Source organism: Oncorhynchus clarkii, chromosome 1 (genome assembly GCF_045791955.1).
Source record: "Oncorhynchus clarkii lewisi isolate Uvic-CL-2024 chromosome 1, UVic_Ocla_1.0, whole genome shotgun sequence".
In the NCBI taxonomy this organism is placed as follows: Eukaryota; Metazoa; Chordata; class Actinopteri; order Salmoniformes; family Salmonidae; genus Oncorhynchus; species Oncorhynchus clarkii.
Window position 1 is genome coordinate 46,030,196 of NC_092147.1, and position 22,358 is coordinate 46,052,553.

General features: G+C 41.7%; 1 protein-coding gene across 2 annotated transcripts in view; it reads left to right on the forward strand.

The window, feature by feature from the left end:
• Nucleotides 1–16,624, forward strand: part of LOC139407958 (inner mitochondrial membrane peptidase subunit 2) — a 143,026-nt gene extending 126,402 nt beyond the window's left edge. For both annotated transcript variants that reach the window (XM_071151826.1, XM_071151828.1), the window contains exons 4-6: nucleotides 1,509–1,574; nucleotides 4,671–4,773; nucleotides 14,870–16,624. In XM_071151826.1, the coding sequence (XP_071007927.1) occupies nucleotides 1,509–1,574; nucleotides 4,671–4,773; nucleotides 14,870–15,010 (310 nt within the window). In that variant the 3' untranslated portion in view covers nucleotides 15,011–16,624. The remainder of the gene's footprint in view (nucleotides 1–1,508; nucleotides 1,575–4,670; nucleotides 4,774–14,869) is intronic.
• The last annotated feature ends 5,734 nt before the right edge of the window (nucleotides 16,625–22,358 follow it).

Sequence of the window (22,358 nt, forward strand, 5' to 3'; positions counted from 1 at the left end):
TGTTATGTCAGTTGAGTTGAATCAACAAATCACAGCACATATTGATCGATACACTTCCTGCTTTGATCCTCTCAGCGGCTGCCAGTCCACATATTATATTATCATTGACTTGAATATGGATACCCGTTCTATTCATTCTATTTCTATGGCAGCACATGCAGTCAGGAGAGGAGAAAATGTGCTTAAAACAGATGTTATGTATAACAGTTTTTTGTGTTGCTATTCGAACGGTTATTACGTTGACTGTGGTCATTTGGCTGGCCAATTACCATCATCCAAAAATCCATGACCGTCACAGCCCTAATACACACAAACACACACACAGCCTCTCTAGAGACAGGTTAACCCCTGTTTAGCTTGCGGGCTCTGTTCTCTGAGCTGCTGGTAATTCTGATTGGCTGAGCGGGCTGCCAATCAGTCATGATCCCCTGTATCCCTGAGGCAAAGAGGGAGGGGGGTATGTGGAGGAGAAAGAGAGAGAGCAAATGTGTGTGTATGCGTGGTAGTGAGTGGGAGAAAGGGAGTGACAGAGTGTGTGTGTGTGTGTGTGTGTGTGTGTGTGTGTGTGTGTGTGTGTGTGTGTGTGTGGGCCTCTATGTATCAGTGTGTGTGTTAAAGGGAGGGAGAGGGAGAGCAGGGAGGGATGGAGAATGGATGTGGCTTCTTATTAAGACTGGCATTTCTGTTTGATTCTCTGGGCATTTGAAGGCAACGTTTAACAAACTGCGGTTTCTGTGGGTCATTATTCAATGCCTTTGTGTAGACGTCCCTCATTTGGCCAGACACTCTGAACTGAACACCATTGTATCTCTGGCTCCCTGGTTGCCTCACATTTATCTATAAAACCTGTGGATGGAATAGAAGAATGTTGATCATTGTAATACTGTTGATCATAGCCTTGAACATCATGCCCAAGCGAGAGAGTGAAAAACAACAAATCTTTTCTAAATTACCCATTTATTAGACTGATTTTGTGTCCAGAATGCGAATGCCATTGCTTTGTATGTTCTCAAAAGGACTGTCGTTGTTGATATCAAATGAATCGTGTCCTCTGTTGGCTACTTAGAAGTATTTTGTGGCTTGGAGAAGGTCATTGGCATTGGCAATAATGGTTGTAGAATTCATTAACTGAGCATTGTGGTATTACGGGTTATTAAGGGTTTAATAACATAAAGCGAATGAGCTCTCTCTACCATGGTGCTGCTATCTTTGTGTTCCCCGGTGGTGTGTGAGGTCCACATGTGGAGGGAGGGAGGGAGGAGGAATGAGATCCTGGTACTTGAACCCACCCAATACTCACTGCAGTATACTCCATTTCTCTGTCTGCTGGTGAGGAACACTGATTCCAGTTCAATCTAGTGTTGTGAATAGGGTCTTTTATTCATTTTGATGAAAGCGTGGAGTGAACAGGGTCGCTACCGCACAGGGTTTATTGGTGCTATGAGCTGATGGATATACATCTCTTCATCGCATATCTTAATTGATGTCATGTATCTGTATTGTTTCAGGTCTCCCAAGAACCCCCAGCAGAAGATCATCAAGCGGGTCATAGCCCTTGAGGGAGACTTCATCAAGTACGTACACATTATACAGTAAAAACGAAACAAAGGGCAATTAAATCATGTAAAACCAAAGGGCGTCTTAAAGGCCTGTTCAGAGACTTCCTATGAGAAGACTGCTGCTACAAGTCAACTCATTGTTTACTCGGGAATTTGAAGCTCTGTCTTAAATTACCTCTATTTCTTCTCTACCAGCATCAAATCTTCGGGTGCCACTACTCGTACCACAATGTCGCCATGTGAATCCCTCTGGCAGCTATTTGTGACGGGTGCCGCTGAACAAATTACGAGTCACTTGTATTGCCTGGGAGGAGATGGATGAATAATTAACAGGGGGGTTTGATGATGGCCTAAACTAGCTGAGGCTGGTGTGTGTGTGTGTGCATGTGTGTTAGCCTGCGGGCCCGCCATGCTATAAATCACAGCTATGGTTTTAATCTCGCACAGAGACTGTCTGCTCTGCCTGACACAGGAAGAGGCCTCTCAGCCAATTATAGCCCTCTGAGTGGTGTGTGTGTGTGTGTGTGTGTGTGTGTGTGTGTGTTTTTGCTATGTGTATCCCTCTGAACTGAGCCCCTCAGAGATATAGAGGGCCATTTCGGAGATTCATCTCCAAACAATGATGGCTTATGGGACATAAATCGCGTTGCAATCGAATCGCGGCTTTAAAAAACCCCAGAAAGCCCAAGTGTTACGCCACTGTATTGTCAGTGTTGCTACGCTGTGTAAAGCTGATGACTGGAATGCATACATTGAGGGAAATGCGGAGTATATTCATGTGAGGTGTATGAGGAAGAGCTACCTCAAGATGGAGATTCTGGTGTTCGTAGAGGTACGGAACAACCCAGTGCGGTGTGCCAGGCAGACTGTCAGACATGGCTGGTGGACAAGACTATGGCTGTGGGTTCCCATGTCCATGATAGCATACCGCTTAGGATGCATGTCAACACATTTGATTCATTCGCAGTGGAATACTTCCTGGACTAGATATTGAAACTGAACCTTTGACTTGACCTGTCCAATTCACCTCAGGCTTTTACACATCATCGTCGTCATTATCGTGTTTCATATGTCCCATTATCGTGTGTATCTGTGCCCTATAGGTCTCCCGAGTGGCGCAGCGGTCTAAGGCACTGCATCGCGGTGCTAGAGGCGTCACTACAGACCCGGTTCGATCCCGGGCTGTAAAACAACAGGCCGGGATCGGGAGTCCCATAGGGCGGCGCACAATTGGCCCAGCGTCACCCGGGTTAGGGGAGGGTTTGGCCGGGATAGGCCGTCATTGTAAATAAGAATTTGTTCTTAACTGACTTGCCTAGTTAAACAAAGTTTAAGTAAACTCCATCAAACCTCCACTGTACCAGGCAGCTATTGTTTAAACCTGCTACACTGAGAGGTAGAGAGTGCATACATTTTTAACACAACTCAATGCTGAGAATCTGCCCAAACCCCTGAACGCAACCTAAACCCTTTGTAGCTGCTAGACACTGCCAGGCAGTGAGTCGCATACAAACAGCATTAATACAGGGGTCTGTGTATTCGCTTTGAACTCTGTATATTCGCTTTGCCTGCGTCCCAAATGGCACCCTATTTAGTGCACTACCTTTGACCCAGACCCAACAAGCTCTGGTCAAAGTAGGGCATTATGTAGGGAATAGGGTTCCATTTGGGATGCACCCTGTTTTTGTCTTCCCACAAAACTCAAGACTGTTCTTTTTTTCCTGAGCATAGCCAGGGTAGCTGATTAGGTAACACTTTATAATAATGTTCATTAATAAACTATTTGATAAACTATTAATAAGTACGTAGTGTAAGCCCCATTTGAATAATCATTTATTAATACATGTATATGAACACGGCTTATAAATAGATAACAAATGTCTCGTTAAAGTTACTATAAAGTTTTACTGCAAACTATTCTACTGTACAAATAAGATGGGGACTATTTGGATTCTATGGGATATAGTCACTAGATTTTGAAGTAGCCAGTATTTTGTTTGTCGTATTGTTTGTGTTCAGATGCTGTATGTCGACGCCTGACCCCTGACATTTAAAAGTCACTGAACTTCAGTTTGCTGGAGAACAGACCGGATAGCCTAGGTAGCCTAGCGTTTAGAGCGTTGGGCCAGTATCCGAGAGGTCGCAGGTTCGAATACCCGAGTAGACAAGTTGAAAAATGTGTTTGATGTGCTCTTGAGCAAGGCACTTAACCTTAATTTGCTACAGTGGCGCTATACTACTATGGCTGACCCTGTAAAACAACATATTTCACCACCTATCCGGTGTATGTGGCAATAAAAACATTTTCCCCTCCCAGCAGCAAAATCAATATTTTTGTCCAAGGTCTAAAGAGTAGTCATTTAGGCTCCTGTAACATTGCCCTGGAAAGAAATAGGAGAAGAATTGTCATTTTAAAAAGTCATTTCTCCCGTAATTTACAATGTTCCGGAGATGAACCATGCATCAGGGCTCAGTCACAGCTAAGTGCACAGGTGATTGATGGCGTACACCACCCTGTCCTCACGCCGCAAAATAGTTGATTGACGCTAAACAAGTCTGGAGGGGAACTGATCAGATAGAGGTTACGTGCCAAATGGACCCTATTCCCTAATATAGTGTGCTACTTTTGACCAGGGCCCAAAATAGGGGATAGTGTGGCGTTAAGGGACGCAACCAGAGACTAGACCTAAGGGAGTGTGCTGTCCTGTCCATATCTCATTAGTCATTACACACAATGGATGTTTGTCCTCATCTGATTAGATTCGATTTTTGTCTACAAAATAGTCTAATCTAAAGGGAGGATGACTGGCAGATGGATGACTGGCAGATGGATTATTTAGTAAAAAGGTGATACACCACAATGAAACGAAAATGTCAATTTCCTTAATGCAGATGTAGGTAGATGAACTTTATTCTCAATTTAAGTTTTGCCCTTTGTCTTGTCTAATTTCAATGTGTTTATTGTTGTTTTCAATTGATCCCGTAGCTCAATAAATGTTAAAGACTGCCTTTCTTTCGTAGCTAGGTTCTGAAGTAAATTTGGGTTGTATTAACCTGGCTAATGCGTTTTATCCATGATCCAAACCTCCCGCCCTCCATTTCCCTCTGCAGGACGCTTGGCTATAAGAACCGCTATCTCAGGGTCCCTGATGGCCACTTTTGGATCGAGGGGGACCATCACGGCCACAGTCTGGACAGCAACAGCTTTGGACCGGTAAGCCACTTTTCTGCTCAGTCCTCTACTACTCAATGGGAATGGCACATGCCAGAGCCTTATACTTGGATATAAAAGACTTATATTTGCATATAAAAGCCTTATATTTGTATATAAGTACAAGGCTTTGGCCCATGCCATTGAAAAGCAAAGCAAAGCACAGCTTGTCTGAGTCGTGTCCAGCAGCTCCACATTTGAACTCCAACAATGGGGCCTAAAAAGACCCTGGGAGTCCTTAAAATGAAAATAATTGAATAGCCATGCGTTGGAGAACAAACCTGGGTTCTAAATTTGTCATTTTTGTGCTGCTTATTAAGACAAAGCTGTTCCCTTAGAGGAAAGAAACTCTGAAGAGTTTCTCCATTATGGCAGGTAGGTACAGTTAGTGCTATTAATCTCTGGCAGGCCTCATTGGGCATGTGGGCCCGGCAGCCTCTCCTGCCTGTGGAGAAAGAAGGCTTAGTGTATTTCATTGTTGTATTTTTCATACATATCCTCATCCTTGTCGGGCAATAACAAATGTGTCTTGATAAGGGTCTGAAAGTAGTGACGAGGAGTGAGTGATCGGGCAGCGAGGCGCTCTGTGCTTTTTGGGTTTTGACAAAGTATTTCAGGGAGCTGTCATTGGCCAGGGAATTATCTATCTGTAGCATTCCAATCCTATAAAGGAACAACTTTGTACTTGACATTTAACTGGGTCAGCTGCTGGTTTGTGGAGGGATTTATTTTCTGAAGTTGGTTTTGGATGGTTCCATGTCAGTCAGTACTCTCTCTGTCTGTTGCTGGATCTGAACATTGAATTATTTGGATAGAGTTTGGGTGGATTGGGGGTGATTTTGTGGATGACATTATTGTAAGCAGTTTATCGGCCATGAACAGAATACTATAAGGGAACAGTTAATTTAAGGAAACCGTTTCCTCAACCCATTGTCTTATTATACCTGGATCTACAAGCCCTCTGTAATGGATATATGGTTACTTCTTATCTAGGCCTATACAGTGCGGTACTGTATGTATGCACTATGACCACTATTCGCTTATGCCTGCATGCTTATTAGGCCATCTCACCACCTCAATAAGAAATGCATTGGTCATACTGACATTGTCATTTGTGTTGTTTCCCAGTGCAGGCATGTGTGGCACATTTTAAACGCATGAAAGCCATTGAGGGCATTGCAAAAACAGAGTTTTTATCCAAACCCAAATTGTTTAAATGGTTAAATAATTTAACAGTGCACCAGAGGGGTATATAGCCAGATGTGCCCAGGCTTTTCTGAAATGAGCTAGCTTCAGTTAGCTTCACATTCCAGCTCAGGCTTCATCCGTATTACGACGGTGGATATTGCTCATTCGCCTGCCGCTAACTCTAGCAGGCTTGTAACTGCGTGTGCATATCGCACGCAGTGTTGCCAACTCCTCAGTAAGGAAAGTAGCTATTGGCTGTCCTAAAACTCGCTAGAAGTCGCTAAATGACATCATCACCTAATTTGCATAATTGGCCATGTGCATGTAATTGTGATGGACGCTGAGGCGAGAGGAATAACGTCGTGGTAGAGACAAAAAGTGAGTAAAAAACACCCTAAATATGTTTAGAACTACAAATGAACTTCTGTCGATTCTTGTTATTTTTATGTCACAATTCCAACCCTCCGCCGATTTTCAAGTTTTCATAACAATTGGTAATCGGCATTTTTGGATGCCGATTACATTGCAAACCACCAGGAGACTACGTGGCAGGCTGTGACCACCTGTTACGCAAGTGCAGCAAGGAGCCAAGGTAAGATGCTAGCTAGCGTTAAACTTATCTTATAAAAAACAATCAATCTTAACATAATCACTAGTTAACTACACATGGTTGATGATATTACTAGTTTGTCCTGCGATGCCTATAATCAATGTGGTGCCTGTTCATTTATATCATTGAATCACAGCCTACTTTGCCAAACGGGTGATGATTTAACAAGCATATTCGCGAAAAAAGCACAATCGTTGCACCAATGAACCTAACCATAAACATCAATGCCTTGCTTAAAATCAATACACAAGTATATATTTTTAAACCTGCATATTTAGTTAAAAGAAATTCATGTTAGCAGGCAATATTAACTAGGGAAATTGTGTTGCTTCTCTTGCGTTCAGTGCAAGCAGAGTCGGGGTGTATGCAGCAGTTTGGGCCGCCTGGCTCGTTGCGTACTGTGTGGACCATTTCTTCCTAACAAAGACCGTAATTAATTTTCCAGAATTTTACATAATTATGACATAACAGCAATATGTAGACTGGCAATACTAAAGTGCCTATAAGAACATCCAATAATCAAAGGTATATGAAATATAAATGGTATAGAGAGAAATAGTCCTATAATTCCTATAAGAACTACAACCTAAAACTTCTTAACTGGGAAAATTGAAGACTCATGTTAAAAGGAACCACCAGCTTTCATATGTTCTCATGTTCTGATTTTTGCACATTTTTGCACTTTTACTTTCTTCTCCAACACTGTGTTTTTGCATTATTTAAACCAAATGTTTCATTATTTATTTACGTATTATATTAAGTATTATATTAAGTTAAAATAAAAGTGCTCATTGTTCATTTAGTATTGTTGTAATTGTCATTATTACAAATATATATATAACGGCCGATTAATCGGTATCGGCTTTCGATCTCTACTTTGTATGCATCTCTGTTTGTGGAGTAAAGGTGGTCTACAGTTTTCTTCCCTCTGGTTGCACATGTGACATGTTGGTAAAAATGAGGTAAAACGGATTTAAGTTTGCCTGCATTAAAGACCCCGGCCACTAGGAGCGCCACTTCTGGATTAGCATGTTCTTGTTTGCTTAGGGCTTTATACAGCTCGTTGAGTGCGGTCTTAGTGCCAGCATCGGTTTGTGGTGGTAAATAGACGGCTACAAATAATACAGATGAGAACTCTTGGTAGACATCGCGCACCAGCAGGCATTGACAAATACACCCCCCCTCGTCTTACCAGACAAAACTGAAATGTCCTGCAAAAGCACGGAAAACCCAGACAGCTGTATATTATCCATGTCGTCGTTCAGCCACAACTCGGTGAAACATAAGATGTTACCGTTTTTAATGTCCTGTTGGTAGGATAGTCTCGACCATAGATCGAGTTTGTTTTCCAGTGATTGCCAATAGAATGGATGGTAGTGGCGATTTACTCACTCATCTCCGAATCCTGACCTTCTCCCTCTGTATTTCGCCTTTTCTTCACGCGAATGGCGGGGATTTTTTCTGATGTCCAGAAGCTCTTTTTGGTCATAAGAGACGGTAGCAAAAATTTTATGTACAAAATAAGTTAAACAATGTGATAAAATGTAACAAAATAGAACATTTGGTTAGGGGCCCATGAAACGGCAGCCATCCCCTCCGGCGCCGTAATAGGGTATTGTATGTAGGCTTGTGACAAAAAATATCAATTGAATCCATTTTAAATTCAGGCTGTGTAACAACAAAATGTGGAAAAAGTCAAGGGGTGTGAATACTTTCTGAAGGCATAATTTTTTTATTTTTTTTGTGAAATGTAAATCCTGTCTTGATTAACATTTCACAGAAAGTGTGTTCCACTGACGTGAAAGGTTCTTTGTTCCTAAAATATATGTGGAACAACCAAAGAGGAAGAAATGTTCCAATTTTCTGTTGTGTTGACTTAATTTTAAATGGGTGCTCTGAACCTTGTTTTGCTCCTAAATGTAAGTATATTTCTCACTAGGAAGTGAATTAACATGCCTCTCAGTAAAGCGCATACCTGCCACTCCCTCGCTTTCTTTCTCTCTCTTCTATCCCTCTCTTTCTCTTCTGTCCCTCTTTCTTCTCTCTCTCCAACCCCCCCTCCCTCTTTCTCTCCCCCCCCCCCCTCTCCCCCCCTCTCTCTTTCTCTCGCTCTCTCTCTTTCGCTTTGTTATTTATACTTGTCTAAAACCCCAAAGGCTCTTTGGACTCCCTGGAGAGCCAGGTGCTGTATAAAGTGCTGCGTGAGATGAAGTTGCTGAGTGAGCTGTCAGGTTGGATAGACCTAAACAAATATCACAGTCATACCTTTTTGCCAAAATCAGATTATGTCTTGTAGCTTGAAATATGCTGAATGCCTGAAATGGCGTTCAACGGTTGCTTTGCATACAGGTTTTGGGAGTACAAACAGCAAAAATAAATGTAACTTTATTGTATTGCGGGGCTTCAATGTCTTACTCTTTTCCAGGTCACAGATTTCTCAGCGGCATTTAAAATGACATTTAAAAATAAAATCTAAAAAGCAAGCATAGTCGTCGTCCAGATCAAGTCAGTAAATGGCATAGTGGTTATCACCCACCCAACAACAGCAATACGCTTGTGAGTTGTGTAACAAATCCATCCCTATATGACAACCTTTAGTGGCTCTTTTCTCACTCCCAGTCTCTAAACTAAGCCTTCTGAGGAAGGAGTGTTGGTATTCTGGAGCCATTTGTCAGATACCCCTGATGTCTTCAAGGCCGTAGCACTCATTTCTCCTGTGAGGGACCGAGTGGACAAGCTAGTTTAGCCTTCTACGCTCCCTTGCCTCACTCCCACAGCCTTGAAATGTTATTTGATGATTATATTGTGTATTTATGAAAGCCTTGGCATCCGTCTCCAGTCCTTTGTGTGTAAGATTTTTTTCTATGCACCTAAGCACCTTGCTTTTGTCTTTCTATATCATTATCCCAAAATGGCTGATTGATGCAGTGCCTTCAGAAAGTATTCATACCCCTTAACTTTTTACTAATTTTGTTGTACAGCCTGAATTCAAAATGGATTCAATAGATAAACACAATACCCCATAATGACAAAGTGAAAAAATAGTTTTAGAAATGTTTGCAAGTTAATTGAAAATGGGGAATTGGGATTCCTGGAAAAATGTTGTCAGAGGTTGCAACAGTAACCAAGGGGTTCGGGCTTGGTGAAGGGTCTCTCTCTCCCCTCTTTTGCTTCTCTCTCTCTCCCGTCCGTTCTCTTTTATTCCTCCCTCTGCTCTCTCCCGTCCATCCTCTTATCCCTCCCTCATTTACCCTCTCCCTCCTTCTTCCCTCCGTCCCCATGTCATCTCTCTCTCCCTCTCCCCCTCTTCTCACCCACCTTTCTCTGTTGACTCTCTCCCCTCCTTCATCACCCTCTCTCCTTCACCCTATCAATTTCTTTCTCCCCCTCCCTCACTCTCCCCCTTCTGTCTCCCTCCTCCCCCTCCATTCTCTCTCCTTCATTCCCTCCCTCCCCGTCTTCTCATTTCTCTCCTCTTTCCCACCTCCAAAGACAGAATATTGACACAGGCAACACAGACAGGGAGGAGACATGCACACAGACACATACAGTTAAGTCAACCCCCCCCCCCCCCCCCCCCCCACAACAATTATTTTTGACCAACATCTCCTTCTGAATGAATTCTAACAAGGCTCTTGGTTTCTAGAACTGCAAGACCATTGTATCCAATTGAGTTTTTTATTTATTTTTATGCTTCAAATGCTTTTCCGTCGATTGACTTCAAATTTTATTTGGCGGGTCATGGCGGTCCCCCGGTCTGCAGGAAGAGAATGGAGCACCATGTTGAGGATGGATTAAGCTATTAATTACTAGCTGTTGCCGCAGTAAGCTGAATCTCAACACAGGAGAGCATCCCTGTAAGGTCATGATGGGTTGTGTGTAAGGACGGTTAGCTAGCTCAGTTGCAGTCCACGGTTATGTGAGGGCTGTAGGCAATGATTTTATATGGAAGAAAGGCCTCGTTCTCTGTGGGACCTAGTTTTCACTGTGAAGAGTTGAAATTGGTTGACACTCATGTCCCATTGACTGGAAATGTATTGACATAAGGATCCAGCCTGTGACCCTCATATTTTCCCATTGAATGAAATGGATTGACGTAAGTGTCAATTGGTTGAAACTCATATTTTCTCATTGAATGCAATGAATTGACACAGGTGTCAATAGGGTGGCACTTACCTTTTCACATTGACGTAAGCGTCAACCTTGTGACGCTCTTCTTTTCCCGTTGAATGCAGTGTGGGGAAACGTTCTGAATGGACATATGGGTACAGGAATAATCAGCAAACTCACTCACGCACACCCCTGTAAATGCACCCGTCAATCAAAACCGCCAGCGTGTTTCAGACACAAGCAAATATTTCTCCTTTCCTTAAAATGTGTTTTAAAACAATCGGTTTCCTTATGTTTTCAAGAAAGTAGGCTACAATATAATGAGTCGACAAGTAAGGTATGAAGGGGATGGTTTATACTATGAAGATTCAATTGACTATCATTCAAATAGAACCAAGTAAAAGCAACATGTCCATAGCCTATTTATCAGTGAAGCTGATTACTGAGGGGGGAGGGTGTTGGAAAGATTGTTCAAGTACTGTGAGATATATATATAACGGACTTCGTTGACTTACTGCACCGTGTGACGTGAAGAAAATAAATGACTGAGAAGCCCGGCTTATTAGCCCAACCACATGGGTGGGCACTTTCCTACATTTTGACATTTGTGAGAAGCAGGCCAGGCGCTTCTGTGTGCGCTCAGGGGCGCGTGCTCGCCATCAACATTAACAGGGCAGATGAACCAGACCCGTTGCTCACGTGGAGCGTGTAAATGATGGTATGAAATAAACCGAGACTTTCTCACAAGTGTCTCAGGTTGTGAACTCTGCAATCAGTGTTTCCACTCTGAGAATGCGAATGGTATGCGACTGTAATTAATACATGAAGAGAAATTAATGTAACCAAATGACAGGGAATAATGGTAAATTGACTGTTTTACAAATGGTTGGCTACAGCATGGGCATTCATAAAAGGTCCATTGCGGGCCCACACTGTATAGCCTAGGCTACTGTTTTACTTTGCAGGGATAGGAGGTCAGCGTATCGGCCGGGCCTGATCAGTGTATGCAGTCTGTATCAAATTATACTATGCCAGGTTCGAGAGAATTTTCCATTTGACACAACATTAGTGCATTATAGGCCTCAGAGCCTGAACAACCTTGTCAACTGCTGTTTATACATAATTAATGAATAGTCAGACACATCCAACCTTTTTAAAGGCCAAATGATGTATTTACTAGCAAGCAATGAAAACATGCATGGTATAAAATCAAGTTTTTACTGAAATGCCTATTGCGCTCTACCCCCCAGTGAATCTAGCGTTTTGGCTGCTCAAGCATCAAAGGACAGTTGGAAAGAGGAGGCGAAGTAGTCAGTTTCATAGACAGATTAAGTTACCAAAACATTTTGTAATCATTAAACACTCCTGCTATTAGGGAACTTTTTTTATCCTAAAATGAATGTAGGTAGGCCTATTTTTAAATGGTTTTGACAGTTACTTTATTATCATGATGGTCTTCATCCAAAACCACCAGTTACTGGATAATTCAGTTCCAGCCCCAGTTCCACCCAGCACAGCAGCAGCCCCCTGCATGGTGATGGAAGGGAGCCCCCCCCCCCCCCCCTTCACAGTCTCTGGCTAGGTGCCGTTTGGGACACGGCCTTTGTCTCTTCTTGCCACCTCGCCTCTCCTCTGTGGAATTGAAGTGTTTATGCTGGCTGCTGTGAGGGAAATTACACTCTGATCCCCAGGCCAGGGCTCAACTCTAAAGCTCTCCTCTCACAATGTGCTGCTGCAAGGGGAGATGACTTGATTTACACTGAACAAAAATTGAAACGCAACAATTGAAGAAGATTTTACTATTACAGTTCATATAAGGAATCAATCAACGGAAATAAATTCATTAGGCCCAAATGTATGGATTTCACATGACTGGGAATACAGATATGCATCTGTTGGTCACAGATACCTTTTTTTTTTTTTTAGGTAGGTGCGTGGATAATAAAAAAAAAAGTCTCTGGTGTGACCACCATTTGCCTCATGCAACGCATCACCTTCACATAGACTTGATCGGGCTGTTGATTGTGGTCTGTGGAATGTTGTCCCATTCCTCTTCAATAGCTGTGCGAAGTTTCTGAATATTTGTATTTATTTATTTCACCTTTATTTATATTGGCGGGAACTGGAACACACTGTCGATCCAGAGCATCCCAAACCTGCTCAATGGGTGACATGTCTGGTGAGTGTACAGGCCATGGAAGAACTGGGACATGTTCAGCTTCCAGGAATTGTGTACAGATCCTTGCGACAAGGGCAGTGCGTTTTCATGCTGAAACAGGAGGTGATGGCGGCGGATCAATGGCACGACAATGGGCCTCAGGATCTCGCCACGGTATCTCTGTGCATTTAAATTGCCATCGATAAAATGCAATGGTGTTTGTTGTCCGTAGCTTATGTCTGCCCATACCATAACCCCACCGCCACCATGAAGCACTCTGTTCACAACGTTGACATCAGCAAACCACAGACGCTGTCTGAAATCTGCCCGGTACAGTTGAAACTGGGATCCATCCGTGAAGAGCACACTTCTCCAGCGTGCCAGTGGCCATCAGTGGTGAGCAGTTGCCCACTGAAGTCGGTTACGACGCCGAACTGCAGTCAGGTCAAGAAACTGGGGAGGACGACAAAGCACTCAGATGAGCTTCCCTGAGACCGTTTCTGACAGTTTATGCATAAATTCTTTGGTTGTGCAAACCCACAGTTTCATCAGCTGTCCGGGTGGCTGGTCTCAGATGTTCCCGCAGGTGAAGAAGCCGATGTGGAGTTCCTGGGCTGGCGTGGTTACACATGGTCTGCGGTTGTGAGACCGGTTGGACGTACTGCCAAATTCTCTAAAATAACATTGGAAGCTGCTCATGACAGATAAATTATTATATTCTCTGGCAACAGCTCTGGTGGACATTCTGCAGAGACATCTGTGGCATTGTGTTGTGACAAAACTGCACATTTTAGAGTGGCCTTTTATTGTTCCCAGCACAAGGTGCACCTGTGTAATGATCATGCTGTTTAATTAGCTTTTTAAAATGCCACACCTGTCAGATGGATGGATTTTCTTGGCAAAGGAGAAATTCTCACTAATGGGTATGTAAACAAATTTGTGCACAACATTTGAAAGAAATCAGCTTTTTGTACATATGGTAAATGTATAGCATCTTTTTATTTCAGCTAATGAAACATGGGAGCAACACTTTACATGTTGCGTTTATATTTCTGTTCAGTGTATTAGGGGAATATTGAAGGAAGGTTCTGTAATGGAATGGCACTGTACTGGATCTCTGTCTGTTGTATATTATGTCTGGTAGGACAATATATTTGGAAATACTGACCAAATTGTTTTATTTATTTTTTCTGTACCAATACCCGGGAATGAAGCATGGGCCAAATTAATTTTTAAGAGAATATTACTTAATCTATTTATCAGCCAGGAATTAGTGTAGTTCAATTGAAGTAGAGAAGAAGAATAAATGAATCCATTAATTTAATTATATTTCAATCTTGACATGCCAGAATTAAGGTATTGGTAGTTTAAATGTTCTTTTAAATTATTCATGGCCAGAGACCTATGTTGTGCTGATATCACCCCCCAGGTCATGTATTACCAAGGGAGTCAGAAAGGCCTCCTCCTCTATCCGAGTCTGAAAAGGCACCGTATTCCCTATATTGTAGTGTGCTATTTAGGGAATAGGGTGCCATTTCGTACTCACAGAGCAAGCCCTGTGGCATGAGCCAAATTCCGCCTTACCTTCAAGGAGAACAGAATAATTGTGTTTCTCGTTTGTAAATAACAGGCCTTTTGAAAGATAAGCATCATTAATAGCAGTTGATATTGGTCAGTGTGTTTTGTGCTAACCGCTTAATTGACAGACGTGATTGTCTGGGAAAACAAGAACAAACCTTTGCAGTTTAATGTGCTTAACAGTCCACATATTAAAGTCTATTTAACTTATGTCGTGACGTCACAGCTAAAATAATAATTACATCAATTCCATCTTAAAAAATAACTATTTTTTTTAAATTAGAATCAGTTTCCAATGTTACATTTGTCTTGAAAAAGACGAGCAGCACTATTCACAATGGACAAGTTTCTGCCAGCCAAGGAACTGCCCCTTTGTTCTAATGATCACTTAGAATGAGCGATAGTATCATAGTTCTTTGACCAGGGTCTTCTCCTCCCTATATTCCTCTCCGCAGGTGTCTCTGGGGTTGGTCCACGGCCGTGCCTCCCACATCATCTGGCCGCCCAATCGGTGGCAGAGGATCGAGCCGTCCCTCCCCCCTGAGCGGAAGCCCTTGTTGAACTGGCACGGGGACACAACAGAGGAGGAGGACTGAGGAGAGGCCTGCTCATGGCTGTATACATACTGTACCTACTACCTACACTCTCTCTCTGTCATACAGTACATGTGAAAATGTCATAATCCTTTGATGTGGCACAGTTATGATATCTCTTTGTTGTTGAGAAGCTGAGTATGTCAATGGATCAGATACCCATTACCCATACAGTTGCGGCCAAATATATAGGCACCCTTGCACTTTTCTTAAATAATTGCCTATTTCTTCTACAATAAGTTGAAAAATAAAGTTTGGTCTCCACACCTTGTTTTTGGGATATTCAACATTGCAGAACCTATTTTGTTTTTGTAAATATAAGTTTAACATTTTTATTTAAAAAATAAAGACCAATGGCATGGATGCAATTATTGGCACCCCGGAGCTAGTACTTAGTTGCACAGCCTTTGTCCAAGATAACTGCCAAGAAATGCTTATTGTAGCCATCATGAGCTTGCTGCACACTTCTACTGTTTTCACCTCTCGCCATAGGTTATGATTCAGATCTGGACTCTTCACTGGCCACTCCAGAACAGATTTCTTCTTGAACCTGTCCAGGGTGATTTCTATGTATGTTTGGGGGTTGTTGTGGAAGCCAGTTTTTGGACACTGGATTGAACATTGCACTCCAAAACACCCTTGATAATCTGCTGATTTCATGGCTTGCACACATTCAAGGCGCCCAGTACCAGAGGCAGCAAAGCAATCCCACATCATTATTGAACCTCCTCCATAATTGGTTTTAGTCGTTGGTAAACATAGGAAGACCCCACTGCTGAAGGAGACAAGTAAGCCTGATTGAACTTCTCAAAACCCCACCTAAACAAGGCTAAATCCTGGGGGGGAATGCTCTGTGGGCCAATGAAACAAAATTAGAGCTCTTTGGCAATACAGATCAGCATTCGGTTTACTGGCCAAATTAAGCGTTCAATGAAAAAATAACCCTCCCTACAATGAAAGATAAGGGAGGTTTAATCATGCTGTGGTGTTGCTTTGCTGCCTCTGGTACTGGAGACCTTGAATGTGCACAATCCAATGTTCAACCCAGTGTCCAAAAACTGGGTCTCCATTGAAGGTTGTGTCTTCCAGCGGGACAACGACCCCAAACACACATCAAAAAGCACCCAGGAATGGTTAAGAAGAGATGTTGGACTGTTCTGGAGTGGCCAGCGAAAAGTACAGCTCTGAATTCCATCCAAAACCTACGGCGAGGTCCAATATGGCGAGCGGTTGGTAAAGGGCACCCATCAAATGTTGAATAATTACAGCAGTTTGCTTCTGAAAAGTGGGCCAAATTGCTAGTAGAAAGGTACAGAAAGCTCATTGATGGTTACAAGAAGCATAAACTTATCTTGACAAAATATATATTTTTAATGTCATCTTATTTTAGAAGAAATAGGGAATTATTTAAGAAAAGTATGAAACTATGTCTGTGGCCAATTGTAAAAAATATTTAAAAAACATTTTGCAACCATGTAATGTGAACAACTGAACGCTGAAATATATATTTGTATGTTGTGTTATCAGAATTTCAGACTAGTGCAGTACCATGTTATTACATGTATGGAAATATTAAACTAAAACTGGTTGGGCTTTGAAGGAGCCTGTGGCATGAAAGGCTGATTGAAACTACCTCGATTTATAGATGATACAGTTGAAGTCGGAAGTTTACATACACTTAGATTGGAGTCATTAATTAAAACTCGTTTTTCAAACACTCCACAAATTTCTTGGTAACAAACTATAGTTTTGGCAAGTCGGTTAGGACATCTACTCTGTGCATGACGCAAGTCATTTTACCAGCAATTGTTTACAAACAGATTATTTCACTGTATCGCAATTCCAGTTGGTCAGAAGTTCACATACACTAAGTTGACTGTGCCTTTTAACAGCTTGGAAAATTCCAAGAAAATTATGTCATGGTTTTAGAAGCTTCTGATAGGCTAATTGACATCATTTGAGTCAATTGGAGGTGTACCTGTGGAAGTATTTCAAGGCCCACCTTCAAACTCCGTGCCTCTGTTTGATATCATGGGAAAATCAAAAGAAATCAGCCAAGACCTCAGAAAAATAATTGTAGACCACAAGTCTGGTTCATCCTTGGGAGCAATTTCCAAACGCCTGAAGGTACCACATTCATCTGTACAAACAATAGTACGCAAGTATAAACACCATGGGACCACGCAGACCTTCATTCCGCTCAGGAAGAAGACGCGTTCTGTCTCCTGCACTTTGGTGCAAAAAGTGCAAATCAATCCTAGAACAACAGCAAAGGGCCTTATGAAGATGCTGGAGGAAACAGGTACAAAAGTATCTATATCCACAGTAAAACGAGTCCTATATCGACATAACCTGAAAGGCCGCTCAGCAAGGAAGAAGCCACTGCTCCAAAACCGCCATAAAAAAGCCAGACTACGGTTTGCAACTGCACATGGGGACAAAGACAGTACTTTTTGGGGAAATGTCCTCTGGTCTGATGAAACAAAAATAGAACTGTTCGGCGGAAAAAGGGGGAGGCTTGCAAGCCGAAGAACACCATCCCAACCGTGAAGCATGGGGGTGGCAGCATCATGTTGTGGGGGTGCTTTGCTGCAGGAGGGACTGGTGCACTTCACAAAATAGATAGCGTCATGAGAAAGGAAAATAATGTGGATATATTGAAGCAACATCTCAAGACATCAGTCAGGAAGTTAAAGCTTGGTCGCAAATGGGTCTTCCAAATGGACAATGACCCCAACCATACTTCCAAAGTTGTGTCAAAATGGCTTAAGGACAACAAAGTCAAGGTATTGGAGTGGCCATCACAAAGCCCTGACCTCAATCCCATAGAAAATTTGTGGCCAAAAATGAAAAAGCGTGTACGAGCAAGGAGGCCTACAAACCTGACACCGTTACACCAGCTCTGTCAGGAGGAATGGCCCAAAATTCACCCAACTTATTGTGGGAAGCTTGTGGAAGGCTACCCAAAACATTTGACCCAAGTTAAACAATTGAAAGGCAGTGCTCCCAAATACCAATTGAGTGTACGTAAACTTCTGACCCACTGGGAATGTGATGAAAGAAACAAAAGCGGAAATAAATCACTCTCTACTATTATTCTGACATTTCACATTCTTAAAATAAAGTGGTGATCCTAACTGACCTAATACAGGGCATTTATTACTAGGATTAAATGTCAAGAATTGTGAAAAACTGAGTTTAAATGTATTTGGCTAAGGTGTATGTAAACTTCTGCCTTCAGCTGTACATGGACTTCATATTTGATAATTACTTGAAACATGGCCCACATCAGTGATGTGCAGTGAAGTTATCAAAGCCAGACTTACTCAGAAATTAACCTTGATGAAGCCCCAAGTTCACCATACAACAGCTCCAACAACCAGAGTGACATAGGCTATTAACCAGAATAGACAAATATTTCCGCCATATATAAAAAAACAAATATGCCGCCATCGCTTGTGTAGCCAAGATACACAAGCTGTTGGCGGCATATTTCAAATCATCTGACAAAATAACACACTGCTCAACTCAGCTCAGCCATAGCATCCACAGTTATAACGGAGGTGGCACTAAAATACCAATATGGACACATTTCATCAGAATAATTTGCAACGCAAACTCCATAGCCTTTCACAATGGATTTACAATTCTTCCAATGCACACGTAAACACACACACACACACACACACATAATAAAGCTATGAAATGTTATAGAGCTCTTTGGCAATATATAATCAATAAGGTTCTAATGAAATTTCCATATCAACAATCGAAATGACTGAAAAACGCAGTTCAAAACTTGTTTCATCAAAAACAAAATTCAAGCTTGATAAGTCAAATGCATCATTGGGATGTTGTTCGTAAATCCAAACCGTACAGCTAGACCGCTTTAGGAAATTAAATGCACATATTAAAGACGCTAAAGTATAGGCAATGGTCGAAAATGAGGAAGTAAGCTACAAATTAAAATCTTTCGCTCATTTACAGGTTAACTCCATGGTGCTGAATGGACAGCAGCACCATTCTCTTTTTCATTCAACAGTAGCCTAACCCACACACACAAAAAAGAGGCCTACTTGTAAATGAAGTACATCAGGGTGAACCTCTCAGTGACAGCGTTGAAGTCTTTATTCCTTTTGAGTTTGAAAAGTCTCAGTTGACATGAGGGCCTAGGATGGCGCAGTTGTACTTCCCCAACACTCCCAATACATAATCCACCAAGGCCACACCTGTTTGTCATCGCACACATCATCATACCAAATACGCCTCCTTGACTTCACTTTTAGCCACAATGCAAAATCATAAAGATCTGACCTTTGTTTGTCGTATCTAGCAGTTGTCTCATCTACTGCAACAAACGTGGCTGCATTAATCTCCTCTTCAATGTCATTTCGAATCACATCCCTGACTGCTTCAATGAAATCATACTGTATTCTGTTTGATATTCCTGGAAACACTGTGGAAGTCTCAAGTGTCTTGCTAACATTTCACATTTTTCAGCAAAGGTATCCAGTAACTCTACATAGTTGCCAAGATTACATGAACCTGTACTCACATCATTACCACAAAATGCTAATTCGTGTTTCCCTAGGTAGCATGTTACTCTAATAAGGTCCTTCAAAATCTCAGTTTTCCCCTGCTAACAGAGGAGGTCCTGAGGACATTCAGCCATGTTTTCTCTGGGGGATCTCTGTGTAGTTTCTTGTAAGTTTCCAGGACATCACTGAGGGCCATGTCAGGATCTTTTTAGGACATTCTTAGTCCTTAGGACACCGTGTGATGGACCCAAGGGACCTGTTTTAATTTCCCGGTTTGTCCTGAGACGTTTTTGGGACGTTGTGTCATGGTCCCCTGAACATTCTTAGGATGTTGTCATGGTCCCCTGGACGTTATCATGTTGATGGTCCCAGGTTTTCCAAACCATTATAAGTCAGGTAATGAAATGTTATGTGGGTTTTAAGGTAAGTGGTACGCTGTTCAACTAAAATAGTGTAACAATCTTTAATCAAGGACAATATGATTACATTTGGCATGCTCACTTAGTACTATTTTTTTCCATATGACCCCACCTGGGACTTGAACTCATAACATGTGGATTTGGGTTATGCTGATCTTTCACAAAGTCTGTACAATTTCAGAAGTCCTCTACACATTCATTACCTATAATACATCTCTGCACAGATGGCAAAAGAATGCCATCTGCACTGCTATTTTAGTTATCAGTTAATCTAACTATTTGTAGGATAAATAAAGGGGGCATTGTTAGAGGAATGTAATACTTATGTTTGTTAACCAATTCAATTATAACAAAGCAAAACACTTTGTTCGATTCTAAGAATTTGTAAGGTTCTTATTTGCATAAAATAGACAAAGATCAGTCTCAAAATGAATCAATAGCGTTTATTCCCGAGAGCTCTGGTCATAATACCATGTACATTGGTTTATATGCCTCACATTTCGTCATAAATGTCCCTCCTCTCAGATACAATGGCAATATAGTTCACAAGCCTTCTCACATTGTCTGCCACCTGTTAAACAATCTACTACAAGCCCAAGGTCTCTCCCCTCCCTGGGTGGGGACAGAATGTCCTGTAAGGAACACAGTATTCCAGCCGGTCTGACGATAGCTCCATTAGTTTCTAACAAGGAACAGAAAGTCCTTGTTCTAATTCTTGACTAAAACTACACACCTTATATTCAGTATTATGTTTATAATACGATTCATACATGCATACAGTAACAGAGTAGTATTCTGTTTATTTGTAGTTCTAAGTTAAATGTATACATCATTTAGTCATTCATAAAAATCCCATAACAGGCATATAAGCAGACAATGAAAGTTCTTACAATATTAGATGACATTACTCTAAAAAGGGCTATAGGCTACATGTGCACCACTAAGTCAGAACAGTAGGCTAAATTATGAGGGGGAAAGGGAACACATTATTAGTGTGAGGCACATGTGCTTCTAACAGCTTACTACACAACATACACTTAGTATTACTTTCTTAGCTACGGTATACATATCTCCCTGGCATATTACATCATTTATGCAGCAGCATACAAGACATTTTTGGACTCACATTTGTGCTGTGTTCAGTTGAACAGGAAGGTGGCACGGTGGTCCTTGTGGGCAAATTCATGAAACCTTGTCATCAAAGTCTGGCATGCTCTGGATTTATGGTGCTTTCAAGACAACTGGGAACTCTGGAAAAAACTAGGTTGAATCATGACATCAGTGACCTTCAGGTCGGAGCCCTCGAAAGAGGCCTGAGTTTCCGACTTGGAGTTCAGTTGTCTTGAACTCACTGTATCCTGAGATTTCCCAGTTCAGAGATTCCAGTTGTTTTGAACATGGCAAAAGTCATGCTGGATTGACAGAAGGGCCAATGTATTCAACATTTTCTGGCCCATGGTGTTGCTTGTGAATTCTAACCCATTTACGCTTTGAAAATACATTTTTAATCAATCAAATGTATTTATAAAGTCCTTTTTATATCAGCAGATGTCACAAAGTGATATACAGAAACCCAGCCTAAAACCTCCAAGTAATGCAGATGTAGAAGCACAGACATGGACCAAGACTTGGACCAAACACATTCTCCACCGAATAGCAGGCAAGGGAAGCAAAATAGGGATTGCTTTGCAATGCTTGCAGTTAGATTCCTTCCAAACCACTCATTGTTTAATTTAGTTTTCCAACTCGTGTAATGTTTATGTTCAATGGCCGATGAGCACCGATACGTTTTATCTATAATATATCTCTTCAGATGAACAAAGATTAAAACGTATTTGCCAGTAGGTTGTCAACGTGATTTATGATGACTCCTTGTCTAGCTAAGATTTTGAAAAGTAGATATAACGATTTTGGATGTAGATATAACGTTATTTGACGTCATTTAATCTGTGGCCAATGACAAGGTCATTGGAATATTTTAGGCTTCCCTGGTCTTTATGGTTGAATCTGTGTTTGAAATTCACTGTTCGACTGAGGGACCTTACAGATAAAGTGCATTCGGAAAGTATTCAGACCCCTTGATTTGTTTTCTACATTTTGTTATCGTTACAGCCTTATTCTAAAATGGATTAAATAGTTTTTTCCCTCAATCTACACACAATACCCCAAAATAAAAAATAAAAAAACATGTATTAAAAAAATAAAACTGAAATATGACATATGTATTCAGACCCTTTACTCAGTAATTTGTTGAAGCACCTTTGGCAGCGATTACAGCCTTGAGTATGACGCTACCATCTTGGCACACCTGTATTTGAGGAGTTTCTCCAATTCTTCTCTGCAGATCCTCTTAAGTTCTGTCAGGTTGGATGGGGAGTGTCGCTGCACAGCTAT